The sequence below is a fragment of the Geotrypetes seraphini genome, chromosome 11 (assembly GCF_902459505.1).
Source record: "Geotrypetes seraphini chromosome 11, aGeoSer1.1, whole genome shotgun sequence".
Taxonomy (NCBI): Eukaryota; Metazoa; Chordata; class Amphibia; order Gymnophiona; family Dermophiidae; genus Geotrypetes; species Geotrypetes seraphini.
The window spans coordinates 139278492-139302023 of record NC_047094.1 but is presented as its reverse complement, the minus strand read 5'-3'; the positions used below and the strand labels follow the sequence as shown (position 1 = coordinate 139302023).

Here is a 23532-nt window from a genome sequence, read left to right as displayed (position 1 = left end):
TGGCATTTCAAAGCTGATGGCACAAGGGGCAGCACCGGGATTTGATCTCTGGGTGCAGAGGCGGCAGCTCAGCCAGTGAGCCACACCTTCCCACTGCCAGAAGCATTGAATATTGACCCCCTTTATGTCTATTGCTCCTGGCTCTTAAGACTCTCCTGATATTAGGCAGTATATCTTTAAGAATATGTGCTGAAATCATTCCACATTTTGACACAGCATTTAAATAAAAAAAAGTTAAAAGAAGAAAACTGTGCACAGGGTCACAGTAATATGTGTGTTGTTTTCTACAGTAGGGGTGGGGGTGTTGATAAATTTTAGTTAGTTTATTGCATTTCAGCAGTGAGTGACCGATCCCCATTCAGTACCAAAAAAAGAACAAGGGATCGGTTATTGCTGAATTGAAGCGAATAAATCAGCCCAGCCTCTCTTCTTCCTGCTGGTCTTTATATACTGGGAATCCACTTGGGCCACTATTGAGCTATTGGTGATTGCAGGGGTGGGGAGGGCAGACGTTTCTACTCAGTTATGTTTTTTTTAAATATAGTGTGAAAACTGCTCTGTTTTGTTTGGTATGTTTTATTGCACTTTGATAATAACTAAATACATTGAAGCATAAAGTATATTGTGAATTAGGAGGGAACCCATTTCTTATTCAACTATCTCACCTTGAAAAAGTAGCTGAGGTAAATTGAAGGGCCTCCACCTTAGACCAGCAGATATATTCTGAGCATTAAAAATCACATTTCATGAGCATAGGATTGAATTGAACTGTGTGCCTAGATTTTTACACATGGATTTTTTTCTGCAGAAAATTTTCTTCAGTCATTGATAAATTCTTCTCTGAAAAAAGTGTACAGAACCTGTAAGCTTTGTGTAGAGCTTCTGTGCTTTGGTACATTGAGCTCCATGGGTTTCAGGCAGGTAGATAGAAAGCAGAGACTTTGCATCTCCTCTGTAGGATAGATCACCTCTGACTTTTACTCAATTCCTCTTGATGCTGCTGTTCTGAGATGAGAAGACTCAACATCATGGAGCTGTTAGCTTGGGTTAGGCATATAGTGTATTACAGCATATTCCACCTTTCTTCATAAACCCAGAGCAGTTTACCCACAAGTACAATATAATCTGCACTGAGTTAAGAATTCAGATGTTCTGGACCTGACCTGACTGCTACAGGGCATATATTTTTTGAAATGCATATTTGTTAAGAGCTGAATTATGGACAAAATGAGCTGGCAGAGGTTGGGAGCAATCATTGCCCAATGGAAGGGAATCAGAATCTACTGTTCCTGGAGTGAGCTGTAATCTCTGTCCCAGCTTTGAGGACTCTTACTATGATTGCTGGGCTGGTATGTGTAAGTTATTGCTTACAATACATTGGCATATCATTGCCACTACATGGGGCAGCTATTTGTGTTAAATAAAAAATAAAAAAGCAAGAATATTTATAGCATTTCAGAAGAGAATTTTGGAACAATTGCATTTGACAACTTTGGGAATAATTTATTTTTCTTTAAAAAGTATCTTTCCCAAGTACAGTTAAGAGGTACTGTAGTGATTTTCCCAGAAATTTACCTCCCAATCTGTAAGTAAACTCAGATTTAATTTTTATCCTCAGAAAAAATGAAACTATTGGAAAATTGATGTCAGATGTTAGCTGTCTGCTGGTGGATAGTAAATGAAGCAGCATTACGAGGAAAACAGAGCATTTCCAACAGTTAAGGGGCTTGGGATTTTGTTACTGTGTAAATCCCCATTATAGGGAAGGTGCTTTTTAAATGATTTGAATGATATCAATAATATCCCATTCTCCCTTGATGGTCATAATGCATTTTATTTGTCTCTTCCTGCTCTCTGCAGGGGATCCCTCTCCCAGAAATCTTCAAGTTCCAGGTTGTTATCACAACCTTTGAGATGATCCTGGCAGACTGTCCAGAGCTAAAGAAGATCCAGTGGAGCTGTGTGATCATTGATGAAGCTCATCGACTGAAGAACAGGAATTGCAAGTTGCTAGAAGGGCTGAAACTCATGATATTGGTGAGAAACCTCTGGCGAAGGAAAAGATTGTCTAAGCACAGTGGTTAAATTCTCTTCTTGCCCTTAAGATGATGCTCTAGAGCAGGGATGTCAGAGTCCCTCCTCGAGGGCCGCAATCCAGTCAGGTTTTCAGGATTTCCCCAATGAATATGAATGAGATCTATTTGCATGCACTGCTTTCATTGGATACTAATAGATCTCATGCATATTCATTGGGGAAATCCTGAAAACCCAACTGGATTGCGGCCCTCGAGGAGGGACTTTGACACCCCTGCTCTAGAGCAATGGTCTTCACTCCCAGGCCTTGAGGGATGCCAGTGGGACAGGCTGGAGAGAGTAGCAATGGTTTTAAAGACGTCCTGAAAACCTGAGCTGTTGTGACCCTTGAAGGCTGGGATTGAAGAGAAGCTTTCAATGTCTCTTGCTTTGTGCCACACTTATCCACTGGTGCAGAGCATACCGTGATGCTGCCTGTCCTATGCCTGGCTTGTGGTGCGCATCGATGCTGCCCATGCTGTATCCCTTGGGGGTTGGGCTGCATGTGTACATGTGAGGGCAGCTTGTGTTGCTGCTGTCTATGCTGTGGGGCATTGTGTGTTTCGATAGAAGCTTTCACTACTGCTGCTTTTGATGTGCTTGCTTTGTAGTGGGGATAATGTGTGCAGAAGGGAAGGTGGCAGTGAATCCGGGTTTTCATATTGATTGTGTATTGGGTAGGTTTCTATACAGTGGAAGCAGTGCATGCAAATTGTATGCAGATTTGTTGTGACTTTCTGCAAAACCTGGTTTCTGTTTAGGCTGCAATATTGGCCTTTGAAGGAGGAAAGGTACTTGGGTGCGTGTAGATCAGGGGTTCCCAAACCCAGCCAGTCAGGTTTTCAAGATATCCCTAATGAATATGCATGAGAGAGATTTGCATACCTGTCACTTCCATTATATGCAAATCTCTCTCATGCATATTCATTAGGGATATCTTGAAAACCCCCCAGGACAGGTTTGGGAACCACTGGTGTAGATGGAGATTAAACTTAATTCTTTACAAGGACATAATGGTGCTGTGCACTAGATAAGAGTGGATTATGAAATGTTGAATGACAGATTGGAAAGACAGTTTATAAGTTTAAGAAAACAAAAAACAATCTTCTCAAAAATTGGGCATGTGAAGGGAAATTTCATAATTTTATAAAGCAGCCTATTTGTGAAGGCCATGTAAGTGCCTTCTTTGTGTATTAATAAAATGCTAGTGTAACGTGATAAAAATTGCATCACATGGAAGCTGTTGGCACTTCATCCTGCTGAGAAATGGGTGTAAATATTTGCACATAAAGTACATGTGCATTTAATAAATCAGACTCCTACACGCCACCAAACTCCATACTTGAACACGCTACAGGCAGGTACAGGCCACCTTAGCAGCACCACATGTAATCCAGGCGTAATTCCACTCTTCTAGAAAGGCCTTTAAGCACAAAAGCCTGTTTATAAAATTACTCCTCTAATGGACTGAATTCCCCAATCTTTTTTTTTCTTCACAATTTTTATTGAATCTTCAAGAACACACAAACAGGAAGAAAGAAAATGGTCAGCACCACACATGTTTCTTCACAGCAGCCCCGTAAACAGTACACAGTGTCCAAACCCCTCCCCCATGCCCACCCAACCCAAACCAGATTACATATTCAACAAGTAACTGCGGGCTCTGGGAAGCACATTGTCCCAAACAGGTGACCAGATTACATTACATTAGTGATTTTTATTCCGCCATTACCTTGCGGTTCAAGGCGGATCTGTAGAAATCACCGCCGTGCTGCAGGCAAGGCTTTTTTTACATCCAGTCTCTCCATACGTAATAAAACATAAATCTAATTTTTTCACTCTGTCGCAGAAGGGGGGGGTGGGGGCATTTCTGTCTCCAGTTTCTCAAGATGCATTTCCTAACCAGAGGAACAACTTCTCATGCAATCGATTAGTGGCACTCTTCATGCCCAGAGAGATAAAGTTAGAAAATAACAATACGTACACATGGCAAGGCAATCTTCTGTGCACAACTTGTAAAGATAAGCCAAAACACGTGTCCAAAAATGCTTTATATTATCACAAGTCCAAAACATATGATACAAAATTGCCTGTTGAGAATGGTGCTTTGTACAATGCAGAGAAGAGGCAATGTCCACCCAGAATGCAGTAAAAACTTATATTGCAATTCCTGCAAATTGAAAGATCTGATGTAGATTATTTTTTTTTCTTTTCTTTTTATATTCTTTATTCATTTTAAATTTTACAAGTGTACAACAATTTCCTTCATTAATATACAATTTCACTTGAACATCTACAATTTTCACACAACAAAAATTACCCTCCACCCACCCCTCCGAAACATATTTGTATTTAATTATCACATACTATATTAATTATATCAATCATTTTTATCCTTGAAATTAAAACTATTTATTATAATAATTTATTAATGACCCCCATACATCCTTAAATTTATTAAAATATCCTTTTTTAACAGCCAGTGTTCTTTCCATTTCATACACGTGACACACCGAATTCCACCAAAAACAATAGTTTAATCCTTTATAATCTTTCCAGTTATAAGTTATTTGTTGAATGGCAACTCCTGTTAATATAATTAAAAGCTTATTATTATTAGAGGATATTGACACTTGGCCCTCATAGACATACCAAATAAAATTGTGTCATATGAAAAAGCTACAGGATTCTCCAACATACAATTTATTTGATCCCAGATCGATTTCCAAAAAGCATTAATAAAAGGACAATAAAATAATAAGTGATCTAGGGTTCCAGCCTCAAGATGACAATGCCAACATCTATTTGACTTAGAGCAATCCAATTTTTGTAAACGAACAGGGATCCAGAATGCTCTATGCAACAGGAAAAACCATGTTTTCCTCATAGACGCAGACATTGTACATCTCATCCTCCAAGACCAAATACGTGGCCATTTAGATGCATTAATTTGATGCTTAATCTCGATGCTCCAAATATCTCTAAGTCCAGACTTTGGTTTCAAATAGCCAGATAGTACTTTGTACCACTGTGCGGCCTGGTGATCCAGAAAGTCTGCCTGAAAGCATAAGAATTCTAAACTAAATTGATTATTAAGAGATTTCCATTCAGTGAACCCTGCCTGAATAGCCTGCTTCAACTGCAACCATTTATAACTTTGTTTTTTATCAAGACCAAATTTATGTTGCAATTGTGAAAATTCCAGCAGCTTACCATCAGATATAACATCATTTAAAGTTCGTATTCCTGCTTTAGTCCAATCCTTCCAGACAATCTTAAACCCGCCTATCTTGGAGTTTAGCCATATGTTTTGATAGGTAGATTTTTGAATTGGAAGAGGAGTTAAATTATTAACATATTTTAAAGTTTTCCATGTGTCCATTATTATCCTATTACTTTTCCATATTCTAGGTATTTTAATACTAAGCAGATGACGAAGCCTGATCGGAAACATGAGCTGCCATTCCAACCATAACCAATCTGGCAGCTTCTCCATGAGTTCTGGGAGGACCCAATACATACCTTGGCGCAGGATATAGGATTGATGGTACCTATAAAAATTTGGAAAATTTACCCATCCCTCCTCAATTGGGTTTTGTAAAGTCACCATCAAACATTACTTCGACTTCCCCTCCTTCAGATTGCTGGTCCAATCCCTAATCCTAAGCACACTGGATTACTACAAGAAAACCATCCAGCAACTGAGACTTATCCAAAACACCGCGATCCGCTTAATCTTTGGCCTCAAAAAGTCAGACCACATCACCCCTTATTATAGAAAACTGCACTGGTTGCCAATAGAAGCGAGAGTCATCTTCAAATTCGCCTGTCTCAGCTTCAAAACCTTAACTGGCCTATCCCCGATTTATCTGGCTCACCACTTCGTATTCCCTGGAACCACTCGCACGCGTAACGCCAACCTGTTTACCTACCCTTCCCCAAAGGGATGCACCTACAAAAGATTTTTCAATAGAACTCTCTCATACCAAGCGGGCAGATGGACAAACTGCCTGACCACCCTCATCTCATCTGCCCCATCTTACTCATACTTCAGGAAATCTCTCAAATCTTTCCTCTATGACAAATTTCTGGAACCTCCCCCATCACCAAATACTCAAATACCACCATCCTACAACAGAAACTAGTTGTCTTCCTGACATTCACCACCCTACATTGGTTTTGTATACTGCTTTGTTCTTTATAATGCCTCTCGCACTGCCTTTCCACTATATACATATCTCTGCTGCATATGTACAGTCTCCTGCATGGTAAATCTACACTGTTTTTTGCTGTATAAATACCTTTTCTGAAAATGTACAGTTCGCATTGTATCTTCGCTGTAAATGTACAGTCTCTTACACTGTAAACCGCTCTGAACTATTTGTGGTACTGCGCTATATAAAAATAAAGTTATTATTATTATTATTACTAAAGCAATTCTTGCAATTTTACCCAGCCAAATAAATTTACTAAGAATACTATTCAATCTTTTATAAAAAGACCCCTGAAAAAAAACTGGTATCATTCCCATTTGGTAACAAACATCAGGCAAAATCATCATTTTGATAGTTTGGACTCTTCCCCACCAAGATAAATGTAAAGGATTCCATTGCTCACATTGCTCTGTTACTTTTTATAATAAACATTTTCCATTCACCTTCATTGTTTCATCAAGTGTGATTTTTATCCATATACCTAAATATTTTATTCCTTCTTCTTTCCATATAAAAGGGAATGAATCAAATAGTCCTCTTGTGCAGTGCACATTTAAAGGAAGAACTTCTGATTTGGACCAATTTATTGTATAACCTGAGAATTTTCCAAATTTTTCAATCAAATCAAGTAAACTTGGAATGGTTGTATCAGGATTCCTCAAATGAAGCAGTATATCATCCGCATATGCAGATACTTTATACTTTTTACCAGAACGTGGTATATCCTGTATCTCCTTTATTTGTTGAATAGCTAATAATAAGGGTTCAAGCACTATATCAAAAAGCAAAGGAGACAGAGGACAACCCTGTCTAACCCCCCTTTGCAACTTAAAACACTCAGAAAAATTGTTGTTGATATACAATCTAGCAACAGGAGAGCTATACAAGGTTTGAATCATTTGTATAAATCCCGAACTAATACCAAACCATTATTCCATGGCCTGATACATAAATGACCATTCCACACGATCAAAAGCTTTCTCTGCGTCTAGGGACACAGAGAAAGCCGGATCTCCTATGTCTTTTGTTAAATATAACATCTGATAGGCCAATCTAGTATTATTAGAAGAGTGTCTCTGAGCAGCAAACCCTGTTCAAATTGATTCGAATTAGGGCATACACATTAAAAAGCGCCACAGTATTATTGCCCATACTCATGTTCACATGCACCCAACGTCTTGATTTATCTGCAGCCCCCATATTAAATCCTGCAGAGCACTTTTTGTTAATCAAAATAGCTACCCCACCTTTCTTTCCCACCGCAGGTGCAAAGAAACAATCTTTCACCCAATTACCAATTAATTTCTTTGATTCATCTTCATTAAGGTGAGTCTCCTGTATGAAATAAACATCCGCATTCTGCTGTTTCAAATATAGTAATGTTTTTTTCCTTTTTATCAGATGATTAAGACCATTAACATTTAAAGAATAAATCTTGAAATCCATTATACAAATTAAATTTTAATACTCATATAATTCCACACAGTAATTATTAAATACTTTTTCCCCCATTCTTAAACTTCAAAGTAATCCTCCCCCTATTCCAAATACCCTCTCACTACCCCCCCCCCATCCCACTCCCACTCCTCCCTCCCAATATATCATTGCCAACTTCGAAACAAACATATTGGAACAAGTAAATGAAAAACACCCCTTAGGCTAAGCTCATATTAATTCACCTAAGTACATTAATCCATCTAGACAATATTAATGTAAGTCACTTATTAACCAGACTCATTAAAACTCAATTCCCACTCAGTATTACCCCATTTTATTTTCCTTATAATGATAACATAAAAAAACATTTGCTACCCTTTATAATGCTTACTTCCCCATGCACTCATATTTCCATCCATCCAACCATTCAAAAACCTAAAAAACAAGTAAGAGATTATACCTTAAATAAAACCTTTCCATCTTATCTCTTATTAAATTTTGTTATAAAGGCAACTAAATAGTTATATTCTATTAGAACAATATTATGTCATCTTAGATAAGCATAAGGCTACACATGCTCCCTTTTTTTTTTTTCCCTTCATTCAAACACCTCATATTATGAAACTTCAGGCTCATACCACCATGGAAGATTCATAATTTGGTATATAACCAAACAATCTTTACCAATATTATATCTTGACCTTGAAGTTAATTATGCAATACATAGAATATAGCAGATCAAGACATTTTCCAAAGTGTATCATATATTCTTCCTCCCTTTTTAACATTTCCAGGTAATCACAATGTTGTAATTCCTTCAGTCTTCTAAAAAACTATCTTCAATATCTTTTAAAATCCAAGGTGTATCTTCCATAAATTCACTTTCTGTCTTTTATGCATTCCCATCTTTAAATTTAATAAAGGCCAAAGTAACAGTATAAGGCCGAGTGAGGATCCAACCATATCATACCAGCGACCCCCATATTCTCAGCACTGCACACCATAACTCATATTCCATACCACTTTGCCATATCTATCCACCGGTTCTTTCATCCTATAATATAGTAGTCAAGGAAACTTCCCAAAGTGCAGAATATAATAACCATTCCTTCCCAGCATTTTCAGGCATACACACTGCTGCAAATCTTCTAATCTTCTGGAGATTATCTTCAAATCCTTTTAAATCCATGGTAAATCAATCACAACATCCCTTTCTTGTTCCTGTGTAGCTCTAACCTCTGAATTCAATAAAGGTCAGATTAATAATATTATGTCAATGTGAGGATCTAGCCGTATCTTACAAGCGATCCTCAACAGTCCAGTATTGCATCTCATATCTTATATTACTTTCCACTTTGCCATGTCCATTTACAGATCTTCCATTATTGTTTATTTGTTTGCCAATATTATATGTTAAATCCTTCCCAATGAGATGTTTATTGTTCCTTATAATTATCTTTCCAGTATAACACTGCATCCACTAACTGTTTTAAATGAGCGCGTGTCATTTTCAGAATGTTATGCCACTTTCAAATTTACTATATCAATTCCATGTCAAAGAATTATCAATCTCTATAAACTCAAAACTTCAGAGAAAAAAATCTTTAAAGTATCCATACAAAACCAATGGACAGGAACAATATTAAAAGTATAAGAAGTTCAGTTGCCAAATCTCTGTTCAAGAATTCATAGGCAGATCATACTGATTTAAGAATTATTTTAATTTAGCTGCCTCATCAAAATTATGAGTTATATTTTCATAAGTCACCCTCATCATTGCCGGATATACCAGCCCATACCTTGCACCTAATGATCTCAGTTGAGGGTGCAAGTCTAAGAGTTGCTTTCATTTATAGGCAGTTGCTTTTGCAAAATCCGGAACTATAAAGATTTTTGAATCCTGGCACTTCAAATCCTTATTATCCGTAGCCAGTTTTATAATTTCTGCAACCTGTTGATACCTAAGCAGTTTAAAAATCAACGGACGGGGGACCCTTTTGACTATTTAGTCTTCTTGATGGGATTCGGTGCGCCCTTTCAATTTCTAACGGATGAGGATTTTTTAACGGCAAAATTTTTGGTATAAAGTTCATTAGAAACGCTATAGGATCATTTTTTTCTACACCTTCTGGTACCCCAATCAAACGTAAATTATTTCGCCTTTCTCGATTCGACAAATCTTCCAGATCCTTTCTTAACATATCAATTTCCTTATGATCTTTTTTGTATGTCATAATCTCTGCCTCAGATTTTTCAGCGCACTTTTCTAACTGCTCTATTTTAAAGTCAGCTGCCTGCATTCTCTTCGTTACGATTTCCACTTCCTCTTTAAGGTCCTTTATATTCTTGGCACTTTCCAGCACAATTTCTTTAATGTTCTGCAATTCTTTCATCAAATCTCTATTTTCAATGTCCTCCGATGGCAAAGGGACCGTTAACGTGGAGACCGATTCTAACTTCGATCGCTTTACACTTCCCGCTCCTAATCCCGCCGAACTGTTTTTATTATGTTTGCCCGAAGCCATTTTAAAACTAAATACACTCTGTCAACCCGACTTACACAACTGTTAATTTACTTTTTTCCACAATATTAGCCTTTCACCGCGGAGCTGTTCATTCACCCGTCCATCTTAGCATGCCGCGAAGACACGCCCCCTGATGTAGATTCTTAAAGACTTTAACAATAGGTGCAAGGCCTCACTGGTGACCACCAGATCTTCTTCACTTTCTGCATTCTAAGCAGTGACTATTTGCTCAGTCGAAAGGCAAGACCAGACTCATTTGATAAAAGGAAATAGTGGCTGCTGTGGTTCTAGATCAGGGGTGTCAAAGTCCCTCCTTGAGGGCCGCAATCCAGTCGGGGTTTCAGGATTTCCCCAAAGAGTATGCATGAGATCTATTAGCATACAATGAAAGCAGTGCATGCAAACAGATCTCATGCATATTCATTGAGGAAATCCTGAAAACCTGACTGGATTGCGGCCCTCGAGGAGGGACTTTGACACTCCTGTTCTAGACAATGGAAAAAGTTCCACCACAGAATCCACAACATCTTCATTCACTGACCCCTGGGCAAGAGACTGCAGATAGTGACATACTTGGCCATAGGTCAGCCAGGCACACATGTCTAAATCAAGGTCAACCATGGATTGCATGGGCCATCCTTTGTGACAATGTCCTTGACATATACCAAGCCTTGGTCTTTCCATGCTTAGAGTCCGAATCGCCAATAATATTTTACCACCTTGTTACTGAAGCATACCCAGTGTGTAATATAAAGATAACTAATATGATAGATATAGTAAATTATATGTCCTAGCTGAATTCAAAGTAGTTTTGTTTTTGGCTCAAATTTACCTATACTTGGAAAGCATGAGGTAGATAAATAGGATATATAATGTGAATGCTGTTCTTTCAGTATTAATGTGTTTTTGTCCCGATCTATGGACAGGAACACAAGATTCTACTGACGGGGACACCACTGCAGAACTCTGTGGAGGAGCTTTTCAGTTTGCTGAATTTCTTGGAGCCAATGCAGTTCCCTTCAGAGATTGCCTTCCTGGAGGAGTTTGGAGATCTCAAGACAGAAGAACAGGTAATATGATTTGGGGATATTTTTTTTTTTTTTTAGGGGGAGAGGGAGGTTGTAACCTAAGAAATCTGCAGAGAAAAATTGTAATGCATGATTTAAAATTCCAGCTGGTTTCTGGATATTTCTCAGAAGTTAGATTTACTGGATCATGATTGCAGATTATAATAAAATATTAGGAGATCAACACTGAGGAAGTAGTGCCATCTTTGCTTAGAATGGAGAATCCTTGTTTTATAAAATCTCTGTATGATATTGGCCAAATTAACTTATTGTGTGGTGCAGACAGAATTCTTTTCCTTCCTAATGCTATTCTTGAAGTACTCATTTATTTCTTAAAGATGCTGGAAATAGGAAGAATTGGAGTGGAGGAGAGGAAGGGAAAGATGATCATTGTACATAAAAAAATAAGACCTGCCCGAAAATAAGACCTAGTGCCTTTTTGGGGCCCAAAATTAATATAAGACAGTGTCTTATTTTTGGGGAAACACAGTATTTGTTTTCTTTCTTTTATGATCCTTTTCTCTGTCTCCTAGTTGAGTATCAGCAGTTAAAACAAGTTGTGTTTTTCCCATTCATGTGATTTGAGCCTGGTAATAGAGAGTACTACCCTTGAGCCGCCAAACCACATTCTTTTTTTCTGCTGCACTTGAAGATCAGCCATTGATTAATACATAGCATCCTACTTCTGTGCTATTCCGGGCAGGTGAAAAAGTTGCAGTCTCTTCTGAAGCCCATGATGCTACGGCGGCTAAAAGATGATGTGGAGAAGAACTTGGCACCAAAGCAGGAGACTATCATTGAAGTGGAACTGACAAACATCCAGAAGAAATATTACAGAGCAATCCTGGAAAAAAATTTTACCTTCCTTACCAAGGGCGCAAACCAGCATAACATGCCCAACCTCATAAACACAATGATGGAACTGCGGAAATGCTGCAACCATCCCTATCTCATTAATGGTGAGCGAGAAAGGCAGCAGGGTAATGAGACGACTAAAAGCACATTCTTTAGCGTCCCTCCAGACCAGCACAGAAATGAGCATTGACATTTTGCTGCAGTACAGTACAAGTAGGGCTGTGTAGTCTCTCTTAGACTCAGTCTTTTCTCAGTCGCCAGCAGGTAGCGTGCTCTGTTTGCAGTCTGTGCAGTGATTTGTTAAGGCATGTTAGATCTTTCTTGTCCCTTTTGCTGTCCAGACTGAGCTTGGGGGACCCCTCAGGGGTGCCACACTTGAAAGGGTCTAGTCCCTCCCCAGGTTTTCTGTGTTTAGAGGAACCACAATTGTACGCCTTGCCACTGATACCGGCACTGACTACAGTTTAGAGTGCCTTGTGGGGTCTGCTCTAACTTGAGACAGTTAGTGAGCTGTGAAAAGTTAAAAAAAATAAAAATAAAAATACAAAAGACAAGAAGCCTGAGTTCGCCGTTGTTAACAGCGTTGTGCGTGAGTTTTTGGCATTTTAATTATGAGTGCTTCTAAAAAGCCTGAAAAGTGCATTGGCTGTGAGCGCCAATCAGTGGATGCTACTGGCATGTGCATGAAATGTCCTGGCTGCATCGAGGGGGACCTGGCTTAGGATGTCGGTGTGCTGGGCTCTCCATCTTGCGCACGCACTGCGCATCAGCAGGAGGCACTGCAGAAGCCTAGGCTTCCCCCGCTGTTTATGAAGGGGATTCCCTTTTTGCCGCTGCTGGGTCAGCTGACGGTTTTTCTATTGCGGTGGGGTCGAGTCTGGCTTTGGTGCTGCGTATGCTTTCAGGTGCCAGTTTGATGATGGCCCTTCCCTCAGTTTTGGTGGGAAGTGCGTCCATTTTGCCCACAGCTTCAGCTGTCTTGGAACTGCAGGAACAGGTCTTTTTTTTTTTTTAATCTTTATTCATTTTTAATCTTTCAACAAGTGTACAAATTAATATCATACATATTCTTGAAAACATCACTTGTAAATCTATCAAGAAAAACAACAATTATATATATATAAACACATAACCCCCCCCCCTTCCCATTATTATTAATAGTAAACACAAAGAAATAAGAACCCTTCTCCCCCTCTGTTATTCATGGTATATATTTCAATAGAATAGAATAACTGGTGTTTATTCATCACAAAAAGATGTCAATGGCCCCCATATTTTCCATTATGTACAGCTATTGATTTTTCCATTTTGAACATATGACATAATGAGTTCCACCAAAAGATGAAATTAAGTTTACTGCAATCCTTCCAATTGTTGATGATATGTTGAATAGCGACTCCAGTTATGCAGGAACAGGTCTTAAATGTGTCTTCTACTCCTGCTATGCAGTCTGTATTGCTGCCGGGGTTATTTAGACCTGATTTTGTGTTGGCCATGTTCAAGCCTTATTTACAGGCGGCTGGGGGGTCCTGCTTCTGTTCCAGGAGTCACAGGGTCATCTGGGGGATTTTTCCTTTCCACTGCCACCCCTATTCAGTCTTCTGCTATGGCTGCCTCTGTCCAGCCCCCTCAGCCATCGTCCAAGCAGCCATGGGCGTCTTGGGATAAGGATTCTTTTTTGTTTGATCAGTTTTCTCCAGATGAGGACTTGGATCTTGGGGAGGACCTTTCAGATCCGAGATTTTTCAGAGGTGCTAGTTGGTGAGGATGTATCTTATGCACATTTTTCAGAGGTGCCGGTTGGCAAGGACGCATCTTGTGTGCATTGGGAAGAGCTGCAGGAGCTCATACTTCAAGTGTATTCTGTTTTACACCTTGAAGAGGGAGTTAAGGACCCCCCCTTGTGTGGTGGACCCTCTTCTTAGAGGGATCTACTCAGCATCCTGCTCTTTCCCTATGCATCGGGATATTCGAGATGAAGTGCAAGCTCAATGGAAACTTCCGGATGCGCCTTTTCATTTGGCGCAGTCCATGACCAGACTCTACCCCATTCCGGATGGGGATAGAGATACTTTTCAATCTCCTGTGGTCAATGCGGTGGTCTTGGCTATTGCTCACAGACATACCGTGCCGGTGGAAGTCTTGTTGGCTCTGAAAGACCCTCAGGACCATAAAATGGAGGCTCTTCTTAAACGCAGTTTTGATGTGGCTGCCCTGGCAGTCCAGGTGGTGATTGTGGTGGTCTGGTATCCCAGGCTTGTTTCCAGTGATCTGAGAGAATTCTTGATCGTGAGACAGCTGACTGGTCCTTAGTGGATCAGGAAGTGGCAAAGATTAAGCTAGGAGCTTCTTATCTCTCTGATGTCATGTGTGATCTTTTACGTGCCACAGCCAAATCAATGGCTCTGAGTGTAGTGACCCACCCTACCCTGTAGTTTTGGGATTGGTCAGTGGATGTGGCATCTAAAGCTCAGTAAGTTTCTCTTTTGGGCTTTTTTCTCTTCAAGGAGGAGTTGGATAAGCTGGTTTAGGCCTTGAATGGCTCTAAGGTGCTTTGGTTGCCAGAGGACCAGCCTCGCCAGGCTTTGCGAGATGTTCTGCCCAGGGACATTTTAATGAGATTTGTAGGTACCACCCTGGCTGGGGTGCGACCTCTTTTCCTTCCCGAGGATGTTTCTTCCAATGCATGCAGTCCTTTCGGCGGATGGGTGGGATTGGGACCCCTCGGGTGGCTCCTCTGTCCAGGTGGATTTTCTAAGTTGTCATGTGCTGGATCCCAGCAAGTGGTGTTTCAGGCTGGAAGACTTCGAGTGCATTGTTCAGGCTTGGGGTCATCCGATCCTGGACCTCATGGCCACTAGTGTGAACGCCAAAGCACCAAGGTTCTTTAGCCGGTGCAGGGATTTCCAGCTGAAGGGCTGGATGCTCTGGTACAGACTTGGCTGTCAGATGGCCTGCTGTATGTCTTTCCTCCATGGCCTGTGGTAGGCAGAGTTCTTCTTTGGATTGCCCAGCACGCGGGCCATGTTATCCTGGTGGCTCCAGATTGGCCCAGGCACCCATGGTATGTGGATCTGGTTCATCTGCTAGAGGCGGATCCTCTCCCACTGCTCCTCTCACCCGATCTTCATACTTAGGGTCCCATTCCAATGTTTGATCCTGGTCCCTTTTGTCTTAAGGCTTGGCTCTTGAAAGGGCTTTCCTAAGGAAGAAGGGATATTCAGATAAGGTGATCTCCACTCTTAGGCATCATTTTGAATACTGGTGTTCCGCATATGGCACGGTTCTTCTTCGAGCTACTTTGCCTCGCAGGATGGCCTGAAGCGAGGTTTTGCCTGGTCTTCCCTTCAGGTGCAGATTGTTGCTTTGTCTTCCTTTTGCCTCTTCTCCGGATGTGATTTGGTTCTTGAGAACTGCAAAATTGCTGCAGCCTCCAGTTCAGCTGTCGGTTTCTGCCTGGGATCTCAATTTAGTTCTCTCCTTGCTCATTTGTCCTCCTTTTGAGCCTCTCGGCGCCTGTATGATGAAGGACTTTACTCTTAAGAACATAAGCAATGCCTCTGCTGGGTCAGACCTGAGGTCCATCGTGCCCAGAAGCCCGCTCACGCGGCGGCCCAACAGGTCCAGGACCTGTGCAGTGATCCTCTATTTATACCCTTCTGTCCCCCTTTCCAGCAAGAAATTGTCCAATCCTTTCTTAAACCCTAGTACTGTACTTTGCCCTATTACGCCCTCTGGAAGCGCATTCCAGGTGTCCACCACACGTTGGGTAAAGAAGAACCTCCTAGCATTCGTTTTGAATCTGTCCCCTTTCAACTTTTCCGATTGCCCTCTTGTTCTTTTATTATTCGAAAGTTTGAAGAATCTGTCCCTCTCTACTCTCTCTATGCCTTTCATGATCTTGTAAGTCTCTATCATATCCCCTCTAAGTCTCCTCTTCTCCAGGGAAAAGAGTCCCAGTTTCTCCAATCTCTCAGCGTATGAAAGGATTTCCATCCCTTTTATCAGACGTGTCGCTCTCCTCTGAACCCTCTCGAGTAACGCCATATCCTTCTTAAGGTACAGCGACCAATATTGGACGCAGTACTCCAGATGCGGACACACCATTGCCCGATACAACGGCAGGATAACTTCTTTCGTTCTGGTAGTAATACCCATCTTGATTATACCTAGCATTCTATTCGCTCTCTTAGCGGCTGCTGTGCACTGTGCATGTCCATGATGGGTACTGCTTTGGTATGTCACATCCGTTTTTGTGCTGGTCTGGAGGGACGCTAAAGAAGGAGAAATTAGGTCCTTACCTGCTAATTTTCTTTCTTTTAGTCCCTCCAGTCTGGCATAGACCCCACCCTGTCATTCTGTTCTGTGTTTTTCGCAAAGAGGTATGGGGTTTTTCTGCGGGTTTTTGTTGTTGGTTGTTTTGGGGAGTTTAAAGAGCAGCGACATTTGGTTTGGCTGGTTTAGCTGAAAGGTTCTTGTTTTAATCAGTATCCAACAGTGTTTTCCTTTGTCTTCTCCATGTACATGTGGAGTTGGGATGTTATTGTTTTCAGCCTAATGGTTTTCTGCTTGGCTATTTGTTAAGACTGATTATAAGTGGGACTGTACAGCTTACTTGTACAGAAGCCAAAAGTCAATGTCTCAGTCTCCACCCGCTGGCAGAGGAGTCTAAACCCATCTGTTTCTGTGCCGGTCTGGAGGGACTGAAAGAAAGAAAGTTAGCAGGTAAGGACCTAATTTATCCTTCCTGAGTGTTCACTCTTGAAAGGCCACAAAATAGAAGGAAAGCTTAAGAGGAGCAGTTTTGATAGGGATTTCTATGGATAATGAAATTGTTGATCAGGGAAAAATCCCCTTTGAAAGTTACACCCCATCAGTATGCAGGTAAAAATATGTAGTCTAAGCATACATATGCTTAGACTACATATCCCCTTTAGTGGAAATCCCCTTTAGTACAAATCCCCTTTAGTGGAAAACGGGGATTTTTTGCTAATCAACACCTTCATTATCCACAGAAATCCCTTTTCAAAGGGAAACTTGATTAAGGGTAGATTCCCGACTTTGGAGTTTCTTTATTGTCCTCAAAAGGAACAGGTGGTTGGTTTTAGCTTAGCACAACTCTCCTGTATGTGGATTTACCTGAAATAAATATTGAAGTCTATTTTGAGCATTACCACTCTAAGTGGTGTGCACAGTTATGGTGTTAGAATGTTACTACTTATGCATGTAATTTAATTACTTAATTGTTCATAGTTATCAATAATTGGCACGAAATAGCCCCCCATCCCCTCCTCATTAGGTATCATGCCTTTTGCTAGTGGGAATGCTGAAGCCCTGCTAGTCGATGAAATCCACTGCCAAAGCTACTCCCTCCCCCCCCCAACCCAGCCTGTGATTTTACTACTGCTACTACTTTTTATTATTTCTACAGCACTGTACATTAAACACGCATTCTAGTCCCTTCTTAAAAGAATTTACAATCTTTCTCAGTATAGTGCTCTTGAAAATCATCTTGGATGTCTTTGGAACTGTCCGGATAGTGCTGGGGTGGAGATAATGCGATCAGCAAGTTATCCCTGTCCTGCTAATGTTTGGTGCTGCTACTCGGGCAACTATCTGTGTAAGTTGGGACGTAGCCTATACTCCTAGATTCAACACCTGTGTCTGGATGTAGATTTAAATGCTGTGGTCGGCATTTGAATTGAACATCAAACATAGGGTTTAAATATTGGGGAGATTTTCTTGAATGAGCTATGAGAAATGTAATCTGCTTTTTGTGATTAGCCAGGTTCATGTGTGAACTGATGATGGTGACTTGATGGACCTTGGTCTCACTCATCATGGCTTTTTTTAATCTGAAGTACTCAATTTCATGGTACTTAATTATGCTTTATATTTTGAGAGTGAATCTGAATTTCCTATGTCGGATAACTTATGGTAAGTGAACCCTCTAATAGCCTCCGTTTGGACAAGAGCTGAATTACCACACTGCATATAGGTGTATTTACATTCGCTCTGCTCATTTACGCATACATAGTCCTGAGGAATTCTGCCACTGATCTGCTAACTTACAGGGGCTGAGGAGAAAATTCTGGAAGACTTTCGAAAGACTCACAGTCCAGATGCTGTGGATTTTCAGTTGCAAGCGATGATCCAGGCAGCAGGCAAACTGGTATTGATTGACAAGCTACTGCCCAAACTAATTGCTGGTGGACACAAGGTTCTCATCTTTTCCCAGATGGTGCGGTGCTTGGATATCCTGGAGGATTATCTCATCCAGCGACGGTGAGTGTGGCATAGACAGCTCCTAGTGTCTGCAACTGCTTTTTAATGAAGGTCTTTAAAGAGACTGGTGTTTCAGTTAGTCAATATGTTATTGTTCTTGAAAATAAAGAGTTTGTATGTTAAACTGTAAAATGCTGTGCCCCTCTCTCAAAATAAGTCTTTATTAGACTAAACTAAACCTTAAGTTTATATACTGCATCCTCTCCATAAACATAGAGCTCAGCATGGTTTACAAGAACTTTAATATAGGGGAGGAAAAACATATTTCTCAAGCAGATCAAGTACCTCATCGTAGCTCTCACTTTCTCCTCATCGATGATGGCTCTTAAACATGCAGGAGCTCCTTTCTGAGCACTTATGTAGTCACACAGCTTGAGATTTGGAGTGTGGAAATCCAGGATAGCTTGGCTCTGCTTTGTGCATCATGCACATTGCACACAGTATTGCCTCCTCTTCCTTCTCCTAAGCCCCTTCTTTAAGTCCTTCTGGTCTCTGGTAGCAGTTTCAGGGCTTCTCCATCTTTTGCTTTGGTCAGAAATGTCCTCTCCCATGTCCAAACTGCTTACTTAACAGAATCTGGAGTGGATGAGTAGCTTAATGGTTTGTAAACCAAGGAAGCAGTTCAAATCCTACTTCTCTCTTGTGCAAGTAATTTCACCTTCCGTTACCTCAGGTATAGCTTAGATTGTGAACCCACTTGGGCAGGGAATATAACTCGTGTTTCCTTAGCATAGCAGCAGATGAATCCAGAGACAAGTGGGATAGCTCACATCGACCAGCAGGTGGAGATAGAGAAACTGATTAACAGTCGGTCTTATAGACTGGTATTCCTTCTGTCCATTCAGTTTGCTCTATCTCCCAGCAGGGGTTGGAGCTATCACTCTAGCTCCTGGATTCTGGCTGTGCCGGGTGAATTGGTGTTCAGTTATATTCTTCTGTTGAGACTAGCTCTCTTCAGAAAGACAGGGGTGCCTGGCTGAGCGGTGCCGGCTTTGGGAGCTACACCTGGGCCCTCCCAGGTCCCTTCTCCACCCTCCCCTCCGGTTGATTGAGGGGTTTACTTGGGCTCTGCGGTTTTTTTCTTCATTCCAGTATAAAAAAAAAAAAACAAGAAGGTATTCCTTCTGTCCATTCAGTTTGCTCTATCTCCCAGCAGGGGTTGGAGCTATCACTCTAGCTCCTGGATTCTGGCTGTGCCGGGTGAATTGGTGTTCAGTTATATTCTTCTGTTGAGACTAGCTCTCTTCAGAAAGACAGGGGTGCCTGGCTGAGCGGTGCCGGCTTTGGGAGCTACACCTGGGCGTACCTCCATATTCCGATATGGCCTCCGCATCAGCGGTTTCTGCGGTTTGCGATCCTCGGCCAGCATTATCAATTTCGGGCGATGCCCTTTGGTCTTGCAACGGCTCCCCGCACCTTTTCAAAAGTGATGGTGGTAGTGGCAGCTTTTCTGCGCAAAGAGGGAATTCGGGTACTTAGACGACTGGTTGATCCGCGCCTCTTCCAGGCAGGAGAGTTTGTCGGTGACTCGGCGAGTAATATCTCTCCTTCAGTCTTTGGGGTGGATCGTCAACTTTCCCAAGAGCTCTCTGTCCCCGTCCCAGTCTTTGGTGCATCTGGGGGTGAGGTTCGACACTTGTCTGGGGAAGGTGTTTCTGCCCCGAGACCGGGGAGAGAAGTTGCAGTCTCAGGTTCATCTACTTCTCGGGTCGCCCAGACCTCGGGTTTGGGATTATGTACAGGTTCTGGGCTCGATGGTGGTGACTCTGGAGGTGGTTCCCTGGGCTCGGTTCCACATAAGGCCATTACAGAAATCTCTACTTTCCCGGTAGTCCCCGGCATCTCAGGACTACGATCGGCGTCTCCAGTGGAGTCCTCGGGCGGCTCGCAGCATGCAGTGGTGGCTCAACGAGTTCAATCTATTCCGGGGCATGCCGCTAGCGACGCCGGAATGGGTCGTAATTACGACGGATGCCAGTCTTCTGGGCTGGGGGGCTCAGTGCCTGCAAGCTTCAGTGCAGGGGGTGTGGTCCTCGGAGGAGGCCCAGTGGTCGATCAATATGCTGGAGTTGAGCGCTATCAGGCTTGCGCTTCGGGCATTTCAGTCCATGATTCAGGACCGTCCGACCAGGGTCTTTTCGGACAGCGTCACGGCGGTGGCGTATATCAATCGTCAGGGGGGTACCCGGAGTCCTCAGTTAGCCGAAGAGGCAATGGTGCTGTTTCGATGGGCGGAGGTGCATGTTCCTCTTCTCTCGGCGGCACACATTGCGGGTCACGAAAACGTTCAGGCGGACTTCCTCAGCAGAAATCTTCTCGATCCAGGCGAATGGGAGCTGTCTGCTCGGGCATTCGATCTGCTGGTCCTACGGTGGGGGCTTCCAGATATAGATCTCATGGCCTCGTCCCGCAATGCAAAGCTGCCTCGGTTCTTCAGCAGACGCAAGGAGAACGACTCGGAGGGAGTGGACGCGTTAGCTCTCCCGTGGCCTCCGAATTCCCTTCTGTATGTATTTCCTCCTTGGCCAATGATAGGTCGAGTGTTACAACGTATCTCTCTCTTTCAGGGCAGGGTGATCCTAGTGGCTCCGGATTGGCCGCGTCGGCCATGGTACGCGGATCTGATTCAACTATCAGCAGGCGATCGGCTAAAGTTTCAGGTGACTCCGGACTTACTGACTCAAGGTCCAATCTCCATGGAAAATCCGTCCCACTTTGGTCTTATGGCCTGGCTATTGAACGGTCGCGTCTGAGAAGTAGGGGCTATTCGGAGCAGGTTATTGCCACTCTTCTTCAAGCTAAGAAGATTTCTACTTCTGCCTCCTATGCTAGAGTCTGGAGAATTTTTGAGTCATGGTGTGGGAGGCAGGGTATTTCGCCCTTCCGGGCGTCTCTGTCGGCTATTCTTTCTTTTCTGCAGGAGGGCGTAGCTAAAGGGTTAGCCTATAATTCTCTGAAGGTTCAGGTGGCGGCCATTGCTTGTTACAGGGGCCGGGTTTCTTGCTCGGCGCTCGCATCACAGCCCGACGTGGTCCAATTCCTCAAGGGGGTTCACCATATCCGGCCTCCTGTAAAGCGAACCTGTCCCGCGTGGAGTCTTAAACTTGTCCTTGGAAGGTTGCGGGTGGCGCCTTTTGAGCCTTTGTCTGCGGTTACGTTGAAAGATGTCACGTTGAAAACAGTGTTTTTGGTAGCTATGGCTTCGGCAAGACGAGTGTCGGAATTGCAGGCGCTATCTTGCAGGGATCCCTTTTTGCGTATTTCGGATGCTGGGGTGTCTGTTCGGACGGTGCCGTCCTTCCTGCCTAAGGTGGTTTCTTCCTTTCATGTGAACCAGTATTTATTCCTCCCGGCTTTTCGGAGGGAGGATTGGGGGGAGCGATACTCATCGTTGCGTCTCCTGGATGTGCGCCGGATTGTTCTACATTATTTGGGGGTGACTAACGACTTTCGTCGGTCGGATCATCTGTTCGTGTTGTTCGCGGGCAAAAACAAGGGTATGGCTGCGTCTAAAGCTTCCATTGCTCGTTGGGTCAAAGAGACGATTGCTTCAGCTTATTTGTTAACAGGGAAGCAGGTACCAGAGCAACTTCGTGCTCATTCGACTCGAGCATTGGCTACGTCTTGGGCGGAGTCCGGAGTTCTTTCTTTGGAGGAGATTTGCCGGGCGGCTACTTGGTCGTCTGGAAATACCTTTTCGAAGCATTACCGATTAGATGTGGCTGCCCGTGCGGAGGCTAGTTTTGGCGCTTCAGTGATTGCGGAGGCGGCATTAGCTTCCCACCCGGTTTGAGTTTTGCTTTGCTACATCCCACTTGTCTCTGGATTCATCTGCTGCTATGCTAAGGAAGGTAAAATTATGCTCTTACCTGTTAATTTTCTTTCCTTTAGAAGCAGCAGATGAATCCAGAGCCCCACCCCTTCTGTGGACTGTCTGTCTATGGGTTAGGTAGGATTTTTTCAGTTGGGTTATTGTTGGTAGTTGTACTCTTGAATTTATGGTGTCAACATTCGCTACTGGAAAGAAGTTTTTTTTTGAGGCTCATTCTCCTATCTCTGGATGCTTGGGCAAGGAGCATAACTGAATGGACAGAAGGAATACCAGTCTATAAGACCGACTGTTAATCAGTTTCTCTATCTCCACCTGCTGGTCAATGTGAGCTATTCCACTTGTCTCTGGATTCATCTGCTGCTTCTAAAGGAAAGAAAATTAACAGGCAAGAACATAATTTTACCATCTGAATGTAACTCACATGCAGGTACACATGCAAAAATGTCCTTCCAGGTCAGATGAGGATGTAAAAAAAAATAGCTGCATCTAGTCACATCTACTTAATCTTGATTATGCTGCTTTGTATTGCCAGATATACCTATGAGCGCATTGATGGACGGGTAAGAGGCAACATGCGACAGGCAGCCATTGATCGGTTTTGTAAGCCTGATTCAGATCGCTTTGTGTTCCTCTTATGCACAAGAGCAGGAGGTCTGGGAATCAATCTCACTGCAGCCGACACCTGCATAATCTTTGACTCTGACTGGAACCCACAAAATGATCTCCAGGTAAGATGCTCATCTCTAACGTTACATAAACTTCTTTTGACTCCATCTTTGCATGCAGTTAGAATACATTTTAGATCAGAATTTACGGAAATTTTTCATGCTGTAAGTGACCAGTGAAGAACAGACTGGATGGCAGAACCTCTCACCTCCTTGCATTGAGTACTGAATAGCTCAGCACCATTCACATAAGTGTTTTTGAGTGATTTGCACCATTCAAGTATTTAAAGCACATATTTATACTACGGAATTTGCACATGTAGATTGAATAATGGTGGTGGAGGAAGATCGGTGATTACATCTTTGTTCGTACTGGCTGGTGTGTGACACAAACATTCAGACTGAGGTCTTTCCTTCTTTCCAACAATTGAATCAGTTGCATAGACCAGCTTTTAGATGCATAAGATGACCAGATGAATGATGCTTGATAATTTTTGAATTCCATTTTGTGATTTTTGACTCTGGAACTTTGGTATTCATTGTTTTCTGACTTATCCAATTGGCCAGAGTTATGCAGCC

The 23532-nt window shown here is 42.3% G+C and overlaps 1 protein-coding gene across 6 annotated transcripts in view; it reads left to right on the top strand.

Moving 5' to 3' along the window:
* The window catches only part of CHD6 (chromodomain helicase DNA binding protein 6), a 218304-nt gene that overhangs the window by 85933 nt on the left and 108839 nt on the right, over positions 1 to 23532 (top strand). For all 6 annotated transcript variants that reach the window (XM_033962937.1, XM_033962936.1, XM_033962934.1 and 3 more), the window contains 5 exons: positions 1861 to 2037; positions 11176 to 11319; positions 12020 to 12275; positions 18246 to 18456; positions 22821 to 23016. In XM_033962937.1, the coding sequence (XP_033818828.1) occupies positions 1861 to 2037; positions 11176 to 11319; positions 12020 to 12275; positions 18246 to 18456; positions 22821 to 23016 (984 nt within the window). The remainder of the gene's footprint in view (positions 1 to 1860; positions 2038 to 11175; positions 11320 to 12019; positions 12276 to 18245; positions 18457 to 22820; positions 23017 to 23532) is intronic.